Genomic DNA, 25093 nt, shown 5'->3' with positions numbered 1-25093 from the left:
AACTGGCTCTGAAACTGTGTGAACTGGCAGGAGTACCCACCGATCGTCCATGCAGTTTGAATGACATTCCTGCCTTTGAACAAGTCTTGGGATGCCAAATCCTCGTGATCAGTGCCGAACTGGGTAATAAATTCCTGCGAGTGGGCGACCAGATGTCACAGGCACCCAGACTCTTTCTATATTTTGTGGAGCAGCCAACACCCCATTTTCACGCCATTGTGAAGATCACTGGATTTTTTTCGGCGTCCTACTTTTGTCAACATTGTTTGAAACCATACAACGACAAGAAAAATCATTCCTGCTCATTAACCTGCATCGTGTGTCATAGCCAGAACTGTCCCGAAACCGAAGTCCAGATGTCGTGTCGTCACTGTCACGTGACCTGTCGATCGCCGGAATGCTTTCAACGTCACAAGCAACAAAAGCAAGACAAGAAAGGACGCACCATCCCCTCCAAGTGTGAGAGTTTTTGGAAATGTACCATCTGCAAAAAAATGCTCGACAGAAGCGAGAGGGATCCTAAACTCCACACCTGCGGGGAATGGAAATGCCCCTGCTGTAACAACTATGTGGACCAAGGTCATCTTTGCTACCAGCCTCCCAAAGAACACATTGAGGTCCACACAAAATTCATTTTTTACGATTTCGAATGCCGCCAGGATGAATTACTTCAATGCCAGGAAGGTTACCTGCCTAGTGGAGTCTGCCTAACCTGTGCAGGAGACAACTGCAGTCATCAGTCTCGGTGTCAACATTGCCAGCAATCGTGGTGTGGCAAACAACAACACGTGCCAAACTACCTGGTGGCACAGACGGCCTGTGAAGTGTGCAAACACGAACCAGTCACAGAAACATCCAAATGTCATGCATGCGGGTCAAGGTGTCCATGCTGTAACAAACGAGACAAGAAGAAGAATTACCTGAAGGAACCATGTGAGCAGACCTGTGGATTTCGACAAGTCATCTTTCGAGGCGACGGAGCCCACATTCGGTTTTGCCAATGGCTGTTCCAAGACGACCACAAAGATGTCACGGCTATCGCCCATAATAACAAGGCCTACGATGCCTACTTTCTTCTGGAATACATGATTGACCAGTCGATGTATCCACAAAAAATCATTTACAATGGATCAAAAATCATGTACCTGCAAGTGGAGAGAGGACTTAACATCAGGATTATTGACAGCTTGAATTTTCTCCCCATGAAGCTGGCTGCTTTTCCCAAGGCATTTGGTTTGACGGAACTGAAGAAGGGATACTTTCCCCATTATTTTAACACCCTAGGAAACCAGAATTATCGTGGACCGTTTCCCGAACCTAACATGTATGGTGCCAATTACATGGGATCCAAGGAGAGATCAACATTTCTTAAGTGGCATACTGAACAACAGGGAATGTTCGACTTTCAGAAAGAGATGAGGGAATACTGTGTCTCTGACGTCGCTGTTCTCAGAGAAGCCTGCTTAAAATTTCAAGCTCTGATGCTGGAAGCCACTGGTGAAAAACAGATAGACCTCGATACCAAAGCTGTCACCTACATCAATGGCATCGATCCGTTTGCCCAGTACATCACCATTGCCTCGGTATGTATGGGCATCTTTCAAAGCAAATTTCTCAAGAAACATCAGCATGTCAAACTTACAGACACCCAGAAAATCACAGACTGGATGACGGTCAATGAGGATGGATCCATCAAGGTGAAACCTGATTTATGGCTGACGGAAGAAGAGTTGAGAGATCGTGGGATGACCATCTTCGAGTCTGAAACTGTACCCAGTCCCATTGCTCAAGTTCCAAGTGAGGGGTACATCCAAAAAGATCAGTTCAGCAGAGTGTCCATCCAGTGGTTGGAATGGGTTCAACACCGAAATCAGAACAAGTACCAGATACAGCATGCACTCAATGGAGGGGAACATCAGGTACCAGGAACTCATTACCGACTGGATGGTTTCTGTGCTAAGACGAACACGGCCTTTGAATTCCATGACTGCTTGTGGCACGGCTGTTGACACTGCTTCCCACACGAGCGTTCTAACACCATCCATCCTAGAACCAATCAATCCATTGAAGAACTGTATGCCCTAACCTGTAGAAAGAGAGAAGAACTGAAAGTGAAAGGATACAAAGTCATCGAAATCTGGGAACACGAGTTTAACCATCTTCTGAAATCCAACCGAGAACTGTCACAGTTTGTGAACTCGTTAGATCTTCAAGACCGACTAAATCCCAGAGATTCATTCTTTGGAGGAAGAACGAATGCCAGCACGTTACACTACAAAGTCAAGGAACGAGAAGAAGTCAAGTACGTGGATTTCACGTCTCTATACCCTTGGGTCAACAAATATTGTCAGTATCCCGTGGGACATCCTGAAATCATACACAAGGATTTCAAGCCACTGCATCAATACTTTGGAATCGCTAAGGTGAAAGTTGCCCCTCCTAGAAAACTGTACCATCCTGTTCTGCCTTACCGTTCCAATGGAAAACTCAAATTTCCTTTGTGCAGAACCTGTTCGGATCAGGAACTACAAACACCATGCCATCATTCGGATGAAGAGAGGAACATCATTGGAACCTGGTGCATACCAGAAATTCTTAAAGCCCTGGAAAAGGGGTACCAAGTCATCAGAGTCTACGAGGTCTACCATTGGCCTGAAACAACACAGTACAATCCAACAACACGTGACGGCGGTCTCTTTGCCGAGTACATAAACACCTTTCTCAAGCTAAAACAAGAAGCCAGTGGATGGCCCGAATGGTGTATCACTGAGGAAGACAAAGACACATATATTAGCCAGTACAGAGACAAAGAGGGCGTACAGCTGGACCGAAACAAAATCACAAAGAATCCGGGACTTCGTTCGCTGGCTAAACTGTGTCTGAACAGTTTCTGGGGGAAGTATGGTCAACGTCTGAATATGAAGCAGTCTGCCTTCATCCACGAAAACAATGCAGACGTTTTCTTCCAGATGTTGGCAGATCCCACCAAAGACATCATCGATTTCCACGTGTTGACAGAAACCATTTTGCAGCTTGAATATCAACACAAGTCCACCTTCATCCCAGAAGATTTAAAAACCAATGTTTTTCTGGCAACGTTTACCACTTCATGGGCAAGATTGAAGTTGTACAGTGTGTTGGAACAGCTGGGTGAAAATGTGTTGTATTACGACACGGACTCGGTCATTTTCGTGGCAAGACTTGGAGACTATCAGCCCCCTCTGGGAGATTATCTCGAAGAACTGACTGACGAATTGGATGGTCAGTTTATCACCGAATTTGTTTCTGGTGGTCCAAAAAATTATGGCTACAGAACCAATAAAGGCTCAGAAGTGTGCAAGGTGCGAGGTTTTTCCTTAAACTATGCCAATGCACAGCTCATCAACTTTGAAGCTATCCGCGAGATAGTCTTGTCACCCACCAGAGATGCTACCCTGACCGTGACGAACCCATCCAAAATTTCACGAGAAAAAAGGAAGAGAAAAATTTACAACAAAGTTGAAGAGAAAAGGTACAAGATAGTGTACACCAAGCGTGTCATTCAAGACAATTTGGACACTCTTCCTTATGGCTATTAAAGTTGAATCATCAAATTCGGTATGAAACATCAAACTTGGTATTTTTCCGCCAATCAAATTTAGTATGTAACATCAAACTTGGTATTTATCTCCCAAAATCAAACTTGGTATCAGTCTCCACACGGTAACTTTTTTTTTTTTTTCGGACTTTGTTTGAGTGCAGTTCAAATTCACTTTTGTATTTTTTTTTTCTTAAATAGTCCGATACATTTGTGATTTATGGAGTCAATACTCCGTTATTTTAGGCCAGCGATTCAAAATTTGTGTATAAGTAATCTAAATTCTCCATGCATTATCCCACTCTCCACTCACCTCTTGGACACAAACAAGTTGTGTTTAAGAGGAAGCTGCAAATTAATGTTTTGGATTAAAAAAAAAAAAAATCATAGGTATAGTTCATCAAACTTGTTCCCCAAAATCAAACTCGGTATGAAACATCAAACTTGGTATTTTCCCTCCACTACATTCTCCATAAAAACATCAAATTTGGTATATCTTGTTTGAATCTCTCCGACCTCCACGTGGTGAACAAGGGGCAACAGGGACTTTTATATCTCTGGCAAACAGGAGAGAAATATCATAGGACACATTTATATGTTAGAGGGCCACACAGGGCCACTCAGGGCCACATCAGGGCCACACAGGGCACACAGGGCCACACAGGGCCACACAGGGCCACATCAGGGCCACAGGGCCACTCAGGGCCACACAGGGCCACTCAGGGCCACACAGGGCCACACAGGGCCACATCAGGGCCACTCAGGGCCACACAGGGCCACATCAGGGCCACATCAGGGCCACATCAGGGCCACACAGGGCCACACAGGGCCACACTCAGGGCCACATCAGGGCCACACAGGGCCACACAGGGCCACACTCAGGGCCACATCAGGGCCACACAGGGCCACACAGGGCCACAGGGCCACATCAGGGCCACAGGGCCACATCAGGGCCACATCAGGGCCACATCAGGGCCACACAGGGCCACATCAGGGCCACAGGGCCACACAGGGCCACACATCAGGGCCACACAGGGCCACAGGGCCACACAGGGCCACATCAGGGCCACACCACTCAGGGCACACAGGGCCACAGGGCCACATCAGGGCCACAGGGCCACGTAGGGCCACATCAGGGCCACTCAGGGCCAGGGCCACATCAGGGCCACATCAGGGCCACACTCAGGGCCACACAGGGCCACACAGGGCCACGTCAGGGCCACACAGGGCCACTCTATAAAAATAGTTGTGATTTGCAAAGTAGTTTAGTTTAATAGATACATTTGTCGCTATGGGTCGTGTCAGAAAAGATTGTCCCGTTCCTGGATGCCTGGCCAAGAATTTGTTGAGACTTCCTAACCATCTGTCTCAAGTACACCATTTGGAAAACAGAGTATCATGGTTGACAAAGGAGACATTCGAAGCAGTAAAACCCACGTTACCCAAGAGTGCCATTTCGTGGAGTCCCGAAGCAGTGGTGGATCCCACACGTCCTTGGTGGGAAACACAGAGTTTGGCACCATTTGAACCTTGCTCGAGTATGTGTGTATCAGGCCCAACGGGTGCTGGTAAGACTCAGTGGGTATACAGACTTCTGAAGAACCTGAATGGCATGTACGTCAAAGACCCTCCAAAGAAAATCATGTATTGCTATGGCGTGTACCAGACACTTTACGACGAGATGGAAAAGTCTATAGCTAACCTAATGTTTCATTCGGGGTTACCCACGCAGACAGAAATAGAAGAATTTGCCGATGGACAACATGGACTTATCATTTTGGATGACTTGATGAATCACGTACTAGAGCACAAAGACATAGAGCTACTGTTTACACAAGGATGTCATCACAGAAGACTGAGCGTCGTATTCATTACCCAAAACCTCTATGGACAGGGAAAGTCTGCCAGAACCATTGCTCTCAACACCTGGTATCTTGTCCTCTTTAAAAATGTGAGAGATACATCACAGATCATGACGCTGGGTCGTCAGTTGTTTCCTGGCCATGCGGGTGTTTTGGTAGAAGCGTACAGCGATGCCATGAAGACCACTTTTAACTATTTGGTGGTGGATATGTCGCCCAACGCCGATGACAAATTAAGACTGAGAACTCGGATATTTCCCAATGAAGACTCCATCGTCTACGTCCCGAGAGTATAAATAGCACTGTATTTTCAAAGCATCGTCAAAATGTCTCAAGTCATCAAGGAGAACCTGATGTTCTTGCAGTTCTTGCTGTCTGGTAAATCGACAAAACAGAAAAGTCTGCTGTTGAAACATATAACCAAGGATCAACTGAAAACCCTGACCTTCATTATTGCCAACATATTGCACAGTGACGTTCCACTCTCCAAACAGGCATTTGAAAAGTTGAAGAAACACAAAAAAGTATTACGTGTGTTGGGTGACAAGACGGTTTCTGTCAAGAAGAAGAAAAAGTGTTACGAGCTGATATCATCGTACTCGTGCTACAGAGTATAGCACCCTTGTTAAAGACAGTATAATGCAACACGTGACAAAAACATTCTGGTGCCTGAAGAAAAATATATACGCCTATTAAAAGGACAAGTGATGGATGTCCCAAGACATGAAGAGGGTCAAGATGGAAAAGGGCAAACACCTCCCATTGTGTCCAAACCCTTGGCCGATGTGAAGAAGAAGACAATGGACCCAAAGAAGATGCTGAACCCAGAGAAATCAATAAAGATGGAACCAACCCTACAGAGACAGAAGCGCCCACCGGCAATACCACAACGAAAGCTCAAGAAAATTAGGAGAAAGAAAACATTTAAATGGAAATCATTGTAAAGTGGAATAGAGGTCTGCTCCTTAACCCTTATCTCCACTGGTTTGAAACGGGAGCAAATAAATGATTTGAAAAATGTTGTTATGTTGATGTTGTGTTGTAGTAAAAACAGAACACAGTGCCATACCTCCCAACCGTCCATCGATTCGAGCGGGACTTGTGTGGGCTAGCGAAATTTTGGGTTGTTTTTCATTTATTTCTAATTACAATCTCTGGTCTCTCTAGAGACAACTACACATGCAATGGACACACACATTGGGTTACACCGAGAGGCCTTAAGGGCAAAAACTATAATGTACAATGATTAAAATATGTTAAGGCAAACTGATACACGATAGCTTCGTTGACTATAATAGCTGAACAAAAATAATTTTGAATGTCTCTGAGCGAGGATCCCGTCGATTTCATAGCAACGTAAAACAAAGCAAAAAGTCCACACGAGTTGCTGTTGGCGTCTTGAAGCACCCTGTCGTTGTAGTAGGTGCATACACTGTTTCTCTGCAGAAAGGCTCGAAATTGTCTCTGGTAATATTCTGGAGGCTTTCCAAAACTGTCAAAGAATTCTCCATGGTTAGCACTGTCTAACCATAAGGCCACCCAGTGTTGTCCTTTCATGGTCGAGGGTTCTGTGTTCACAATGAATCCTCGTGGAAAACGAGTCAGTCGGTGTTGTGGAAGTTCATCTGCAGCATAGACTCTGACATGTCTTGTGACCGGATCGGCGTTCAGAGCACATTCCAACTGTAAGGTGTTCATGGTTCTGCATACAAGATGTTCCTGGCTCCGTCGATTTGAAGCAGAAGGTTGTCTTCCGAGTAGATCAAACAGTTGACCGTTTCTGGTAAGGCTTTTTTAAACTGTAAGTCCAGTCGAAGATTACCCCTTTTTATAAGATCCAGGTATCCGTCCTTCAAGTGGTAAGGTTCCAAGGTGAATTGATACAGAGCATATCCACTTCTAAAATCCTCTCTAGACACGTCCAGTCCTATGGATTCTCTTCCTTCGAACAGACTGTTGTAGGCCGAGATGTACTGATTATTGCCTACGTGCAGAGGTTGAGCCGGTAAGGATTCACCATTCACGTACAAGGCAATCGTGTCCAGATCGTACATGGCAAAATTGAATGGATTTTTGGTGTAACTGCCATTCACTGCTTCGGCAGAGACCAGTGCCACCACGACTTTGTTGGGACATTTATTTTGAAACAGGTGATCCCAGGTGAAACTCAGTTGTCCCTTGGGTATAGAGGCCACTTTGATGTCGCTCCTTGTGAAAGGATACTTGGCTTCAGTATCCTGCAACGCCTTGGCGTGGGCTGTGATGATGGCCGTATTGGGTCGCACTTTGCAGATTCTGAGGTATACGTCTTCGATCTTGACTTTGTAATCAGGATTATCTTCTCCTGCCATCAGATGGAAGGAAGGCCTGGTCCGAAACAGTTTGATCTGTAGATTGACGCCATTGATGAGATAACGTTTGATGTCGAAAAAGTCTTCGTACAGCGGTCCTTCCATATCCACGGTGTGACTGGTTTCACATAAAGCACCTCTGTCAGCAAGTCCCGAATTGATGCCCATTATTGGATCCACTTCGTCCAAAGTGTTTCCGGCTGCTGTGTCTTTGTAGTACAGTTGGGATTGCAGAGACGATTCCTTGGCTGTGGACGTGCCATTCAACAACACTTTAAGATAGCTCTTGTATGGATACAGATTGGTCGAGGTAGTGATGAGTTTTCCATTGAGTGTCAGATCCACTTGAGACCACAAACTCTGGAGCCATAGATTGACGGGTCCCACCTTTTCATCTTTTGTCAAGATGCTGCCATCGGCTTTGATGATTTTGGCTTTCACGTGTAGTTTGGTACGTTTCAGGTCGATGTAATCGATGCCTTGTCCATAAACGTTAAACTCCACAGGACTGTTTTCTGTGGTGATCTGGGATGTGGGTCTCGTGACCTCATAATATATTTTTTCCACAGAAGTGAACGTACGTGAACGTTCAAAGATAGAGAATTCTTCGGCATGGGCCTCTACTTCAGCTTTATTCATATAGGAAGCCATCTTACTTCTTTTTACTAAAGCGATCTGTCTTCTGCTTTTTCTGATTGCTTCTGCTCTTTGTGTCTCCTTTGCGCTTTCTTGACGAACTGACTGGTTGCTCTGTTGCTTTCCCTTTTATACTTTTCAGAAGACGTTTCTGTTCGGCCTTAGCTTGCTCTACCACCTGCTGCGTTGGGGAGACCATGACAACACTGGGTGCCGGGGGTTTGTTCTGTTCTTCTTTTTCTTTTTTCCACGTAGGATCGTAGAGTTCTAGACATCGATCCACGCTGTACATGATCTGACTTTGCCCACCACGTTGAATTTCGAAGTGAGGTTGAAGTTTGCCTTGTGCCTGCAGTTTGTAGAAACGGGTCCATTTGTCCACGTCGGGAACGTACAGCTTGTACTGGTCTGACATGTTGCTCCTCTGAAGGTTCTATCTCAAATGATGATGGTTTTTGACAGACATCCTATTTATAGAGATCCTGCATATCTCCAGCTATCCGTGACCACTGACCATACGGTTTTTGCTTTCATCTGATCCAGGTGACTGTCGTCCAAAATGAAGGCTAACAAAGGGGTGTTTTGTTTCAATATACGTTTTCTAGTTCTATTCATCACGGCAGGTGATACGAGCATTTTCATCATGTTCAGATATTCATTGTTAGACTGTAAAAATCGACGTTTCTGTCCTGCTCCGACGTGAATACGTCCGTCCAGCAACCCTTGAACGATCTCCACCAAGGCCAACATTTGTTCTTCATTCATATCATTCAGTAATCCCAGAGTCATATGGTAATCGTGAATATTCGTCATCAGTTTTAAATAATTGTAATGTTTTAGAACGTATTCAGCCATGTTTCAAAACCAAAAAGGCTGCGGCTTTACGTGCAGTGTCACCGTCACTGGTCCCGTGATAAATGAGGCTGGATTGCCATCTGCGTCCTGTATATAGATGTCCACGATCTGCACATCTTCCAGTCTCAGGGGTACGTAATGATAGTTTGGAAACACAAAAGATCTTTCCTTTTTATTCCCCATCAAACAGATGCGTCTCAGCAAGGGCTCCTTTCTTTCTCCAACGTGTGAGCTGTAGCAGATGTTGGAACACACGTAAATGTCATGGCTGTCTGATTTTCTCGAAACTTCCCAGTTCTGAATGGTGATTTCGGTGGCTGCTACCACCCACTTTTTTCCGAGATGTAGTCTGTCATATAGATTGACTCTAAAAGACCAGTGTGTGTTGTCGGGAAAGTAAGACGTGCTGTCTGTACTTCGAATGGTAATGTACTTATCCATGGTGCTTATTCGTTTTGATCTTGGGATTTGGCAGCAGCAAATAACCCAAGCTACTGCTGAGTAGTGCTGTCCACAAGTTAGAATTACCTTGATGAAGAGATAAGTTGATGATACACGTAATCACCACCACGTATATGATGATGATTTGAGAGAAAAATACCGTTTCCGATTTGGCCACACGTTTACCAAAAAATGTCCAGGTATCACCCGAATGACTTCTTGACAGAGGTTGTGTCTCTACAATTTCTTCCATGATAATGAAAAGTCAAACATGTGCTGAGGTCTTTTATACTGTCTGATATCGAACAACGTCTGCTTCTTGAATCCACGAATTGTACTTCTTAGGCCAGTGAAGCCATTTGACCAACACTTCTTTCTGTTTGTTACGAGTTCTCCTTTTCACAATGTCTTGGATACGGTACAGTTGATCAGGATTCTCAGTCACCTTTTGAAGTTCAGCTGCATAGAATGTCCCTTCGATGGCATCACCACCCCAGTCCTTTAATTTGTACAAGTCTTTACCTTGAGACCAGTACCTTTTCTCAATGGTAAATATTTCGCCAGACCATTTCTCTTGGTATTCCCGATCAAAGGTGCCCCGAAGATGACTGACTCGTACTTTATCACCTATGTTAAATGTAAACTTCTTTTTGTGGATTGCCTTTTTAGGTTTGATCAGGTACTGAGACAGACGGACCTCTCCTTCGTTCGTTTGGTTGACACTGGCTGGTGTTTGACCTAACATTCGATGCTTGGTGTGGTTATAGCTATAGACGACTTTCTCTAGAACATCCATGTACTTGTAAGTAAAGTTTTTTAACATGTAGCGATAGAGACGCATTTTGATGGTTTTAATGACCCGTTCGGCATAACTTGCTTTGGTTTCATTTAGAGCAAACAGCTGCGTTATGCCATGCGACTTCAACAATGCTTTGACCTTATGGTTCTTGTATTCTGACCCTGAATCGGACTGAAACAGTTTGGGTTTTCTGGACTCTAATTTCCAGAATTCTGTCAAAGTCTCTACCACGTCGTTCCCCGTTTTCGACTTGAGTGGTAGCACCCACAAGTACCTGGAGAACAGGTCAATGATCACCATGAGGTATCTCACCCCGTCATTGTATTTAGCCAAACTGACCATATCCATTAGATCGGATTGCCAGTGACTGTCTAACCCTTCCACAACATAGGTATTACGTGGAAACTTTCGCCTCACTTGATGTGTCATGGTATAGGTCTCTTGACCTTTCAACCATGACTTAATACGTGTCAGAGGAATTTTAAATTTACCCTCTGCTTTAACAGCTTGATACAGTTTACTAGGACCTGCATAACTCCCAGGATGTTTTACATCGTAGTAAATAGACTCTAGGTACCTTTCCCACCGAGACATGGTTCTCAACTGGCCTACAGGTTTTAAAGTCATGCTATTTATAAATAACAGAAGGATACAACACAAAATTTTATTACTAAACAACAAAAATGTAGTACATAAAATATATGACAAAACATACAGTTATGTCAAAAACATTCAAGTGTCTCACGCGTGTTTGAAACAGTTAATGTCTGAACACGTTATTCACATAGGGACATCTCGGGGACAGTCTGTAATGTTCCATCACTGGGTCGTCCATTCTCTGCCATCGGTAGGCGCGTAGTCCACAACAGTAACAGACGACGGCATCGTGATCCCCTGTGTAGAAGAAACCGGCCTTGGCGAGCTCCCTCGGTTTCTGGCGTAACTGTATGGGCCACCACCCAAATGTCTGCATCCGTGTGTAGACGTGGCGCATTTCGGGACGATGGCAGAACAGGTAACGTCTCGAACAGCAGTCTTCTTCATCCCAGGCAGCGTCTGTGTCACGGGCGGCATCTGTTTGATCCACGGCTTCTTTGATTTCACCATCTTCATCCATATTGTCACAGGCAGCATCCGTTTGATCCATGAAATGTTCTTCTGGTTTGGTAGCCACTCTTTTGATTGTATGTCTTTCTGAACATTTGCAGACCAAGATGTCGTCCTCGTCGCTACTGCTGCTGCTACTAACACTGCTCGAATATCCCGATGCCATCTTCTTCGTTCCAGATAGAGTGCAACAAGACACAAGAATGTCAGAATCATAAAACACGTCTGTTCTCTAGCACAGTCACAAAGCAAATGAAGTGTAAACCATAAATCCATTCTTTTATACCTTCGAGTTCATCCAAAACAAAACTCGTTCACCACTGGTGACACTCGTTAGGGTTGCAGAAGTTACACTGAAGAAATCCCATCTGGTTTTGATGGTCGTCTTGCATGGCGCAGGGCACAATCGAGTTCAGCTCTGGTACAAAGTCACACATGACTGTGAAACAGCCTTTCAGTTTCTCCCATTGTTGTAGAGAAAGGAATATTCCCTTCTTCGAAGGTTTCACGGATTTAGTTTCATCACACCACCACCACTGACGCAGGTCCACCCCAGCAAAGTTCTTGTCGACGCTGACTTGGACGTTGGCACCAAGGTGTCTGAACAATTTTTCGTCTTTCCCCTGGGTTTAATGCTGAAATTGTTTCGTCAATTTGGCTTTTACATCCACACAGTTCGATCCACTGTTTAAGACTAAGGACAATACCTCGCTTGGTGGGGAAAGTTTTCCCCTTGTCACTGTCAAATTTCCTTATGTGAATAGCAGTGTCCCCTTTCCATAACTTGGCCACCACGTAGACGTTAGTTCCAAGTTCTAGACGACATCTCGCTTCATCACTTGTGGAACAGGCCATCTCTGGATTGAACGTAGATCTGATCGTTTTCGGCGAGCGAATGACAATGAAACCGTATCTAGCCTTTTTATACTCTTTCGTGCCACTCTAAGTAGGTCAGGGGCCGGTGTAAGTAGGTCAGGGTCGGGTCAGTAGGACGTTGCACACGGCACAGTAGTCCGTGACGTCATCAAGGTCAAGGCCAGGGAAAGTAGGTCATGGCACCCGGTAGGCCCTGATACTACTCGTAATATATAATAACCGTCACAATTAACCGTTTTATTAATTAACTATAAGATTATACTTGTTGATATTAAACAATAATGTGCATTATATATCGCTGAATATGCATACCAGTCCAAAAGCCTTGCTTTAGCATCCCTTTAACCAAACTTACTCCATCCCTTCGGACTACTATACACGTATATAACGGCCGCGCTCCCATTGACCTGTCGTAATTGAGTGAAGAGTGAATGACAAAAGAGGGGGAGGTGCAAGCGGCCCGTCGGCCACACAATATAACAACCCAGGGGGAGGGGCAAGCGGCCCGTCGGCCACACAACATAACAACCCAGGGGGAGGGGCAAGCGGCCCGTCGGCCACACAACATAACAACCCAGGGGAGGGGCAAGCGGCCCGTCGGCCACACAATATAACAACCCAGGGGGAGGGGCAAGCGGCCCGTCGGCCACACAATATAACAACCCAGGGGGAGGGGCAAGCGGCCCGTCGGCCACACAACATAACAACCCAGGGGGAGGGGCATTTGGATAAAGTTACAATTGAGTGAGACATGAGTCTGTGACTTTGAAATGGTGAAATACCCTCTAAAAATAGACTAAAACTCGACTCCATAACCGTTATTTATCGTGCGTTTTTAAAAATATGAGAAATGCATTTTGTGATATTAAAAACACCAGGATGACCAAAAACATTTCGAATGTACAGAAATTGATAAATAAAACCATAAAATCTAAGTAAAGTATGATTTCAGTTATCAAAATCGGCTATAATAGTCAAAAATATGCATTAGTGTTTAAAAACTAGGGTATGTCCCTTTAACAATTGCAGCAAACTCAGGAATGTCCCTTTAAATAATTAATTCCCTCTTCACTATTATTATTAATTAAATATTAATTATACATTTATTTCTATATACTTACTTTTACATTTTACATTTTTATTTTTCCCTTATTTTATTCCTGAGCTTGCTGCAATTTTTAAGATGTTTTCGACTAACAGACTTTTTAACGATTGTAATTACATATCAAATATATTTTTCTGCATAAAATATTAATGGCTGTATATTGAATGTGTTTCTGATCGTTCTAATATTTGTAGTATGTTCAATTTCATTTTATTTCCTAAAATATAATTTTTTCACACTATGAAATTATTTGAAGAGAAAATCCAGTTTGGGTTTCTTACAAATATTAAGATGACCAGAAACACACTGAATATATAGACACTGATATTCTAAACAAGAAAATATTTTAAATATGTATATGTCCCTTTAATAGTTTATAGTTACACGACGCCTAACTACATGTTGTTTATATCAGACAGCTAACTACATAGAGAATAATACTTGAGTGGCCGTTAGATACCATTTATCTCACGAGTTGTCTTAAAATGTATCAAGCGAGCGAAACCGAGTTTGATACGTTTTTAAGATATCTTAATGTTTGCTTATATATTTTTAATGATTGTAAGTGGATCATCAAGTGATAGTTCAATATGGTGACATTTAGCTGAACGTTCAGTGTTGAAAATCGATACGGTAATGAAATACTACATAACACATTTTTTGATACCGTAAAGTCAACATTACTTTTCTCTCATTTACATAAGACACAACTCATGCTGGGGACAAAACATGAGTCGTGGACAACACCACTACATGACACAAAAAAATACAGTTGTCTGATTTCCAAAACACTTACATCTGTTTCAATACGTGGAATCTAACCAATGGTTATCTCCGAAAAAGCATGTTACCAAAAAACATTGTCAATTTCCTATCAATTAAGTTTGTTCAAAGCTGTAGGTTACGTTCAATGATACTCATATTGGACGATCTGTAGAAAATCTGAAGTGATTGTGTCAGGAGATTTTGTCCATGGCCGGTTTTGACAAGATTCCGGTTTATTCAGGGTCTTGTTTAGACAGGTTTCACTGTACTAACAAATGCATGAATGAATGAACGAATGAATGAATGAATGAATGAATGAATGAATGAATGTTGAATGACATCCCGGCATGACAAATACATCAGTTATTGGATATCAAACTATGGTAAATGCAAACCATTAAGTGGTGTTCAATATCAGTATGAAAATGCAGAAGTGAAATAAAAACAGTGTAAAGAACTGCAAAAAGTACAAATATCACAGATACATAAAATTAAAATGTATAATAAAATTCAGTATCACGAAGAAATTGTAATAAAGGTTCTGGATGGAATCGAAATGATTCCATCACATTTCTTCGACCATAGATACTTTTCTAGTTTCCCTCTGATCATTACACTCCACCAAAATATGGCGTACCATGAGAGTAAACTGACAGTGCTCACACCGAGGTGGAGGATCCTTCTTGATAACAAATGAATAGGTCAAGTAAGTATGACCGATATGAGCACGACACAAGACTATTTCTTCCTTCCTGCACTGCATATAGGGCGACAGCTACTCTCTCAGGACTGGCTTGACCAAAAAAACACTGAAACAAAATGCAGATTGTGGATGAAAGCTTTCAACAAAAACAAAAAAACTTTTCAAATCTAACAAGATGATCAACCGTGCTTCGTCTAGATCTGAACCCACATTGCACGTTAGTAAGTAATTTGTGGGATTCAAGATACCAGACAAGTATACGATTTATCATTCGTTCCATAGTTTTATAAATGCAACTTGTCAAGGCGATAGGACGATAACTAGTAGGATTTGTTGGATCCTTCCCAGGCTTGGTAATAGAAATTATAATTGCTTTGCCGCAATCAGAAGGAGCGTCGATAGAAATCCAGAAGGTTTTAAAACATATTTCAAAAACCCATCAAAGATGATTCAGGTAAATGATTTAATAATTGATAATGAATTTCATTTGGTCCTACTGAAGTATCACGGACTCTACGAAGAGCGTCCTGCAGTTCCTCCGTAGAGAAAGGTCTGTTGTATACTTTAGCATTTTCAAAGAAAAAAACAATTATCTGCTTTTAAGCTTTATTTCTGACAGATGAAAAAGCATCTGTACTGGAAGAAGAAGATGAGTTTTGAGTAAAGTTGCCTACTGAATATGGAATTATTAAAATCAAAGTATGGAGACTAACTTTCCATTACCATATGGATATTGGCCACCTTAAGTTACAATTTGGGGCCTATAGGCATATACATATATTGCCATTGTTAGACATCGATTTTCTATAAGGTGAGCTCGCGCGTCGAGTTTGCCCCTCGCGCGTCGATGTTTTGTGGGGGTTTTGTTGTTGTTGTTTGATTGTTTGTTGTTGTTTTTTTTGTTTTTTTGGGGGGGATGTTGTTTTTTAATTTCCCGCGGTATGACGTCGATTTTTGCCGGGCTATTCTTGCTATTACTAACAAACTGCATTTGGAGCCAATGTGTCATCGCTCATGAACTAGGATGTGTCTTTTGATTTCAATTTAAATATGCCCCTTATTTTGATATCAAATATACCCACCTTTTTTGTGCAATCCATGCTTTGAAAATGAAAAAGCTGCATCGCCGCGTCAGTTTTGGAACTTTGGTCTGACCAGAGATCAACTTTTGTTTTTGTTTGGCCTAAGCGTAAAGTGTATGACGTAAATAATGAATATCTTTCTGTTAAGGACGTATTTAAAACGATAAAACGAAATGGATACTATAGATTTTAAAAGGCCCGCGATTATATGATCAAAAGAATAAATTTCTGATAATAAATAATTTAATAAGTAAGAGCTTGGCAAATGGCCGTCTTTTTAACTTGAAAGCAACTTGGTGAAACTTGCATCATTTGGAAGCTGAACTGCCTTGAGTAGTGGTCGTCAAGAAAAGAGCAGACTCGTGTTCTCGACGATGAAGGTGATGGTGATGTTAAAAGGTAATAAATATTTTGGTTCTTAAGAATAAACACACACAACCAACTCTCTCTCTCTCTCTCTCTCTCTCTCTCTCTCTCTCTCTCTCTCTCTCTCTCTCTCTCTCTCTCTCTCTCTCTCTCTCTCTCTCTCTCTCTCTCTCTTTGCGCTGTTGGCATGATGCACTCGGGAACGTCAGTAGCCGACGTTGCAAGGGTGTTTAGTTGCAGTTGACGGGCAGTTTATGATCTGCGGACACGAGTACAACCTGCTACACCACGTATGACGTCACAGGGAGATGACCGTTATATCGTGTTATGTTACCTCCGCAACCGTTTCATGATGTGTACAGCGACCAAGAATGAACTTTTCAGACGTCAGAAGTCGGGTGTCTGCAAACGATTCGAAATCAGCTGCAAAGTGCTCACCTCCACGCACGGCGCCCATATGTTGGACCCATTTTGACACAATTACAACGACGTCCTCGGCAACTGTGGGCACAGCAGCACTTGCGATGGATTCAGAGAGAATGGAATAGAGTCGTGTTTAGCGACGAATCAAGATTCACACTGCGATTTGCTGATGGCAGGCAGATGCTTTGGACACGAAGTGGTGAACGCCATGCTCAGTGTTATGTTAATGAAGTTGACAGATTCGAAGGCGGAGGCATAATGGTTTGGAGTGCTTTGTGTGGAAATGGCTGTTCTCGACTTCCTGTCATCCACGGCATCCACGGCAACCTCAATGCTGCTGCATACCGCGACCAGGTGCTAGCCCAGGAACTTGTGCCCTTCACGGCAGGTCATGGTCCAAGTCCAAGCATGAGTAACGTGGGCATCAATGTCATGAGGTGACCTGAATGAATGAATGAATGGATGAATGAATGTTTAACGACACCCCAGCATAAAAGTACACATCGGCTATTGGGTGTCACAAAAGATAAGTATATGAAAATATGTATATAATTATGTAAAACCACAGGAGCTGTGTGTGTGTTGGGGGGGGGGGGGGGGGGAGGTATAATAAAAGACAGAAATCAAGGTAAAGTATATTTTAAAAGTCTGTATAGAAATCAAAGTGTTTTAGAAAATTTAAATTTAAAGGGACATTCCTGAGTTTGCTGCAATTTTTAAGATGTGATCGTAAGATAAATAATATATAATATAATGGCCATTCGTGTGGCACTGTGAAAACGAATCCATCTCGCCTTCTCTCGTTACGATCACACTCAAACACTCGTAAGATAAATATTATGTAGCAGCTAGAGTTTTCATACATTTCAATTTATTTTCGTGTTTACATCCAATTAAAGTTCAAGCACGCTGTCCTAGGTACACACACACCTCAACTATCTCGACTATCTGCCATAAACGGCCATCGGTCACTATTTTCCACCAAAATTCACAGGTTGAACTTGCTATAACGGTCACAAGATGATCGTCGTAAAGACGTTTTTTGCTTTATGTTTTGACCCTGGTTATGTCTTTACTTTTTCAATCATCTTAAAAATTATAAAGTAAAAGTGTTTATATGGCCATGTCATATAAAAGCTTTGGGTTTATTTTCTGTGAAAGTAAAATTCCATTGTAATTCTCTGATCGTAATTGAAAAACAAACAGACACTCGGTAACTTCCGTGACACGCAGTTACTGGTGGGGTAATTCGATTGGTACTCAGCATCCTCACTGAATAGTAGACGACTTCCCATTGGCTGTACATAATGTAATCTGTATGTATGGTCACTCTATTGAGTCTCGAGAAACTAAACAAATGAGGTATTATGTTAGGTGTTTCATTGTTTCTAGCCAGTCATGATTGGTAAATAAACATGAATTGCTGAAGGCGGCGGTCATTGCAGATGTCCCGTGTTAGTGATTATTTAAGCGACTCCTGACCTTATTCAGCTGTAATTAACGGGCATGCTCCACTGAAGGATTAGCGGTGACATAAAACAGACAAATGAGTCAAACATGCCACATGGGTAATAACCTTCAATTACACAAAATATCTTCTGCAAGTCAATGTTAGCGTTTGCGAAATATATCAACGAATACGTTTGCATGCAAAATGCAACCGAAAAATTGTACTGTTTTAACGTTAGAACAGAGAATTGACGTTATTAACAAATCTGAGAAGGCAATTTAAGTGTGCGAAAGATCGCCGATCATTTTGGTGTAGGACGTTTTCAGATTAAGTCTATTTTAACAAGGAAAGCTGATGTTCTGACCGATTTTGACAATAATGTTCAGTCGAAAGAAAAAGGCAGAAGAAAGCAACAGGTAAGGATGACATAAACAAGCTAGTCTGGGAATGGTTTAAAAATGCGACATCTTTTTTTTATGACAGTTGTGATATTCTTTAATATATGGGTTCTAATTTTGATCTTGTATATAAGGGTCACCTATCTATAACGGCCACTTTTGTCAGGTCCCTAGGGTGGCCGTTATATACAGGTTTGACTATATATATATATATATATATATATATATATATATATATATATATATATATATATATTTATCATATAATGTCTTACATTTTCATTGCAATCAAAGTATGTGATATTTTTCAGATCATATACTTTAACAATTTGATAACTTTGCAAATTAGATGTAAATTAATGGAGGTCACGGCACTAGGTTTATTGACATTTAAGCAACGCACATGGGTGACACTCCATAATTGACGCATGCACTCATAGTCATCAAATAAAAACATTTCAATAGCAATTTTACACTGAAAGCTGTCCAGCGTTCAGAAAACAAAAAACGTTAGGCCCTAGTTTATTTTGATGTAAGGACATCCAAAATGTCGTCATTCGAGTTTGACATCATTTCCATTCAAAAATACACCGCGCCACATATTCTTACGTCATTTGAATATCGCGTAATGGCTGACTGGAATTAAGCTGCGTGTACAGTTTACAAAAACACGTTATATTAAGCTTGAGATTATATGATAAAAAGAGTATTACCCTCGTGTATTTCGGTATCGTCAATATCACATATTAGGAATAAAGATAATTTATTATGCTCACCAGAGGCTCGCATAATACAATGTTTATTCCTAATATATGATATTGACTATACCGAAAAACACTGGTAATAACATATATATATATATATATATATATATATATATATATATATATATATATATATATATATATATTGTGACGACCCTCGATTAGAGGGTGTCTTTGTAAATGGCCATAACTACTAACTATGAAGGCAAAAGATTACCAACAAGATTAAAATTGAACAATATTTATTTAACAATAACCTCAAATCAAATACGCAGTTGAACTGTATGTTCACTGATTCATTTAGTAATAAAATTCACATGAATAATTACATAAATATGACTAGGTTACTTTCAGGCTATGAAACATACCACAATTCTTAAATTACCTTAAACGGCTGAGTTTTATTCACCTGGGACAGGTAAGTTGCACTATAATAATTATTCCTAATATACTAAGTCCCCAACGTTATAATACATACAGTCTAAATTTTGGACCAAGAACGTCAATAACTGCAAAAGTATACACTTCAAGTACTTTGTTTGGGTACACAGACCTATTCCCACTGCATAGGCATCTCTCTATCTCTATTACCCTCGATGTAATATGCATTAAACTATCTCACATAAAAACCACAACACCCGGGGCATACACCTTTTCTGTGTAATGGGTGCTGTCTATCTCCCTAAATTCTATTGATAATAAATAGCAAAAATAATACCCTTTAATCTTTATTAATTATCTAATCATTAAGGTTTTGAGTCTGGTCTCTACAAGTTATCCCAATAATATTCACAATGTAAAACCCGTGTATTCTATTAATAAACCCAACCCACCTATCGGGGTGAATGATTGACCGAAACTGACAAATCATTGCGGGATCCGTATTTATACCCCCGCCAAAATCCAGCAATACTGGTTAATATCCAGCACTGCAAAATTATGCATTCCGCAGAGCGGGGTAAAATCCAGCAGTGCAGGGTACAATTCTGCATTACAGGATTTGTAAATTCCGCAGTGCGGGTTGGAAAACCAATGACGTCATCTACTATTGAATAACGTCATTAGGCCTTACAAGCCTTTACACCTTAATTACTATGCTATAATGAGAACCAAATAAATACAATTAAGCCTATATATACCAATAAATATAAGTTCCATATCAGATAAAAGTTGCATTAGTAATATCTTAAATAACTAATATTTACCTAAACTACACAGCGTAATAGACGTCAAAAATAGCAGTGACAGATACCCGGAAGTAACTCTCAAAAATCAAGAACGAAGTTCGTACAAAAGCGTGGCTTCGATCTTTTACATTTGTCGCTGGATAAAAATGCTAATTTAACAACTTACTAACACTTGGCAAGGTAAGTTATCTGTGACTACTGATAATATAAACACTAATGATTATGTATATAAATGTTATACAAGAAATAAGGCTTTGTTTTATTGTCCGGGCGCAAAGAATTGCGCTGCTAACTGTAAAAAAATATAGACATCGATGTACGTTGGCGCTAAAACAAAACGGACTTAAATTATAGCTTACTAATTTATCAAAATAATTTACTGGTAATATCGTAATCCCGGGTTCTCACACAATATATATATATATATATATATATATATATATATATATATATATATATATATATATATATATATATATATATAATACAGTATACTTCCTGGTGTGCCTGAACAAGAGAAATGAACTTATATCCAAATGCCGACATCCACCCACATGGATTAACACAGCCATCTAAGCTAAGCTGTAAAAGAATAGCCCGTACCCACTGCACCTGTTGTGATGTCACTGCTTCATGACGTAACGACAGGGCAGTTACACGTTACCTGATGATCGCTCATAGCGTGAAACTTTAAGTAGTAACAAAAGGTGTAACGGTATATATATTTGTACTGGCTCCCCAAGAGGTAGAGCACTATACCAGCCACACCAGGAAGAATACTGTATTGTATTACTGTAGCTCCTAGTTCTAGTCGAGCACTTTATCTCCAGTACTGGCTACAAACCTTACCATGAACACCGTAGTGCTGGGCTATTCTACTAAGAACATTCCTATTCCAACATGGAATGAATACCTAAAGAGGCTCATAGAAAAGGTGGAAAGTGTCATTAAAAGAATACGGTGGAAAGCCTTCTTCTTCGACAAAAACAACGATAGCAAAGACTAAAATGAGGACAAACGTAATGAACATACTTCTAGCAAGTACGGCCTGAAGTCTAGAAAGACGCCACCCAAGGTAGAAGGGCTATCTAGGTTCGAGGCAGATATGTTTAGCATGATCGAATGCATACAATACAGACCGGTCAACAACAGATTCCAAGCAACCTTGAGCAATGATATCCGAAAAATCAACGCTTCAGAGCAGTTATATGTAGCTGCAGACAAAACCAGAAACCTATATAAGATGGACAGACGCAACTACAAGAAGTTGCTCTCAGAAAATATTACAAAGAAGTAAAAGCATGCGGACTCTGCTATCATTTCAAAAATAGACCAAGAATGTTATAGCGTCACGAAAGCTCTAGACATAACCGACCGCATAGATAAAATGGCGGCGAAGGCAGCTTTCATAACACTGAAGGACCACAAAGATGATTTCGAAGACAAACTATCCTGCAGACTAATCAATCCATCGAAAAGTGAAGTGGGAAAGGTAAACAAACTGATGCTGGAGCGTATCAACAACGACTTGAGACAACTGCTCCCAGTTATCCAGTGGAGAAGCACCCAACACGTTCTGGAATGGTTCAACAACTTACAGGGAAAGCAAACCTTAACTTTCCTAGTTTTCGACATAGTGGACTACTACCCATCGATATCAGAAAACCTTCTCAAGAAAGCACTAAAGTGGGCAAATCAACACACTACTGTCACAGATGTTGAATACAGAACCATCATGCATTCTAGAAAATCGCTCCTGTTCGACCATAGTTGCAAACCATGTGTGAAGAGAGACTCTCCAAACGCATTTGATGTAACCATGGGCGGATATGACGGCACCGAGATATGTGAGCTTGTTGGGCTTAAACCAAATCTTTAGAAGCAAGCAACTATACAGAGAGGATAGCATTCTATCAATCAGAAATGAAAACAGGAGCAAGCACCGAAAAGAAGAACAAATCTAGGAACATAACATGGTTCAACCCGCCATACAGCAGGAACGTAAAGTCAAAAGTCGGGAAAACATTCCTGCAGCTAATATAGAAGCACTTCCCGACCAAAAACTCCTGAACAGGAACAACGTCAAAGTAAGCTACAGCTGTATGAAGGACATGCAAAAATCATCGCCGAAGACAGCAACAAGCAAACAGAGAACAAATGCAACTGCAGAACTAAGGACGATTGCCCACTTGAGGGAAACTGCCTCACTAAATCAGTTATATATGAAGCTGCAGTGCATACCACTAACACACCAAGCAAGACATACATAGGCCTCACAGGGGATCCTTCAAAGAAAGGTATGCCAACCACAAGAAGTCCTTCACGCACAACAAGTACGAAAAGGAAACAGAGCTGTCGAAATACATTTGGGAACTAAAAAGAAAAAAACGCTAAGTCCACAATAACGTGGGGCGTAATAAGGAAAGGGAACACCTTCAAGAGAAACACGGGGCAGTGCAATCTATGCATTGAGGAAAAGCTGGAAGTACTGAAAGCTATAGTGACCAACTCTCTGAACAAGAGAAATGAACGTATATCTAAATGCCAACACCCACCCACATGGATTAACACAGCCACCTAAGCTAAGCCGAAAAAGAATATCCCGTACCCACTGCACCTGTTGTGACGTCACTGCTTCATGGCGTAACGACAGAGCAGTTACACGTTACCTGATGATCGATCATAGCGTGAAACGTTTAAGTAGTAACAAAAGGTGTAACGGTATATATATATATATATATATATATATATATATATATATATATATATATATATATATATATATATATATACAGTCAAACCTGTATGTAACGGCCACCCAAGGGACCTGACAAAAGTGGCCGTTATAGAGAGGTGACCCTTATATACAAGTTCAAAATTAGAACCCATATATTAAAAAATATCACAACTGTCATAAACAAAGATGTCGCATTTTTAAACCATTCCCACACTAGCTTATTTATATCATCCTTGCCTGTTGCTTTCTTCTGCCTTTTTCTTTCGGCTGAAACATTATTGTCAAAATCGGCCAGAACATCAGCTTTCCTTTTTAAAATAGACTTAATCTGAAAACGTCCTACACCAAAATGATCGGCAATCTTTCGCGCACTTAAATTGCCTTTCTCAGATGTGTTAATAACGTCAATTCTCTGTTCTAACGTTAAAGCAGTACGATTTTTCGGTGGTATTTTGCATGCAAACGTATTCATTGATATATTTCGCAAACGCTAACATTGACTTGCAGAAGATATGTTGTGTAATTGAAGGTTATTACCCATGTGGCATGTTTGACTCATTTGTTTGTTTTATGTCACCGCTAATCCTTCAGTGCCCGTTAATTACAGCTGAATAAGGTCAGGAGTCGCTTAAATAATCACTAACACGGGACATCTGCAATGACCGCCGCCTTCAGCAATTCATGTTTATTTACCAATCATGACTGGCTAGAAACAATGAAACACCTAACATAATACCTCATTTGTTTAGTTTCTCGAGACTCAATAGAGTGACCATACATACAGATTACATTATGTACCGCCAATGGGAAGTCGTCTACTATTCAGTGAGAACCAATCGAATTACCACACCAGTAACTGCCTGTCACGGAAGTTACTGAGTGTCCGTTTGTTTTTCAGCTACGATCAGAGAATTACAATAGAACTTTACTTTGACAGGAAATAAACCCAAAGCTTTTACATGACATGGCCATATAAACACATTTAATTTATAATTTTTAAGATGATTGAAAAAGTAAAGACATAACCAGGGTCAAAACATAAAGCAGAAAACGTCTTTACGACGATCATCTTGTGACCGCTATAGCAAGTTCAACCTGTGATTTTGGGTGGAAAATAGTGAAGGAAATGCATTGGGGGGATTTATAGTGGCCGTTATAGGCAGGTGACTGTTATGTACAGGTGACCGTTAGACCAGGTTCGACTGTATAAACACGCACAAGCTGTATATTACGTCATATATAATAATAATATATATAGTAATATATTATAGTTATTTTTTTAGAAGTGTTACATGTGGCCATATCTAGTATAAAAAGAAGTTGGTGATAGTTGTATCAGTTGGAACCTGCACTGTTGTGGTCACAAGCATGGAATCAATTGGCAGATCTAGACAGGTGTGGCTGATGATGATGATGATGCTGTTGTCGAGGGGTAAATTGTATTTTTTAAATAAACATTACATTATTTTACTAGTATCCGAATGACACAACCATATTCCGTGATCAAAATTGTCGTAAGGACATTCTAGGCAAAGTCATGATTGCTTCCATGATCTACTGTCAAGTTCGTGTTCCTAGGAGGACAGCCACTCCCCACCAAATCCGCGAC

General features: G+C 41.1%; 2 protein-coding genes across 2 annotated transcripts; both read right to left on the bottom strand.

Moving 5' to 3' along the window:
• Positions 1-7133: 7133 nt before the first annotated feature.
• Positions 7134-8441, bottom strand: LOC121389666 (uncharacterized protein F54H12.2-like). The gene has a single exon (XM_041521315.1). It carries the CDS (start codon positions 8439-8441, stop codon positions 7134-7136), a length of 1308 nt encoding a protein of 435 aa, XP_041377249.1.
• Positions 8442-10008: 1567 nt separating this feature from the next.
• On the bottom strand, positions 10009-11115 carry LOC121389665. Its single transcript, XM_041521314.1, has one exon. The coding sequence runs from the start codon at positions 11113-11115 to the stop codon at positions 10009-10011; it is 1107 nt and encodes a 368-aa protein (XP_041377248.1).
• Positions 11116-25093: the final 13978 nt, after the last annotated feature.

Source organism: Gigantopelta aegis, chromosome 15 (genome assembly GCF_016097555.1).
Source record: "Gigantopelta aegis isolate Gae_Host chromosome 15, Gae_host_genome, whole genome shotgun sequence".
Classification (NCBI taxonomy): domain Eukaryota; kingdom Metazoa; phylum Mollusca; class Gastropoda; order Neomphalida; family Peltospiridae; genus Gigantopelta; species Gigantopelta aegis.
The sequence above is the reverse complement of the archived record's forward strand: the minus strand, read 5'-3'. Positions and strand labels throughout refer to the sequence as shown.

Excerpts from the sequence above, each read along its gene's own strand:
- LOC121389665 (XM_041521314.1), bottom strand. The coding sequence starts at position 11,115 with ATGTCTCGGTGGGAAAGGTACCTAGAGTCTATTTACTACGATGTAAAA.
- LOC121389666 (XM_041521315.1), bottom strand. The coding sequence starts at position 8,441 with ATGGCTTCCTATATGAATAAAGCTGAAGTAGAGGCCCATGCCGAAGAA.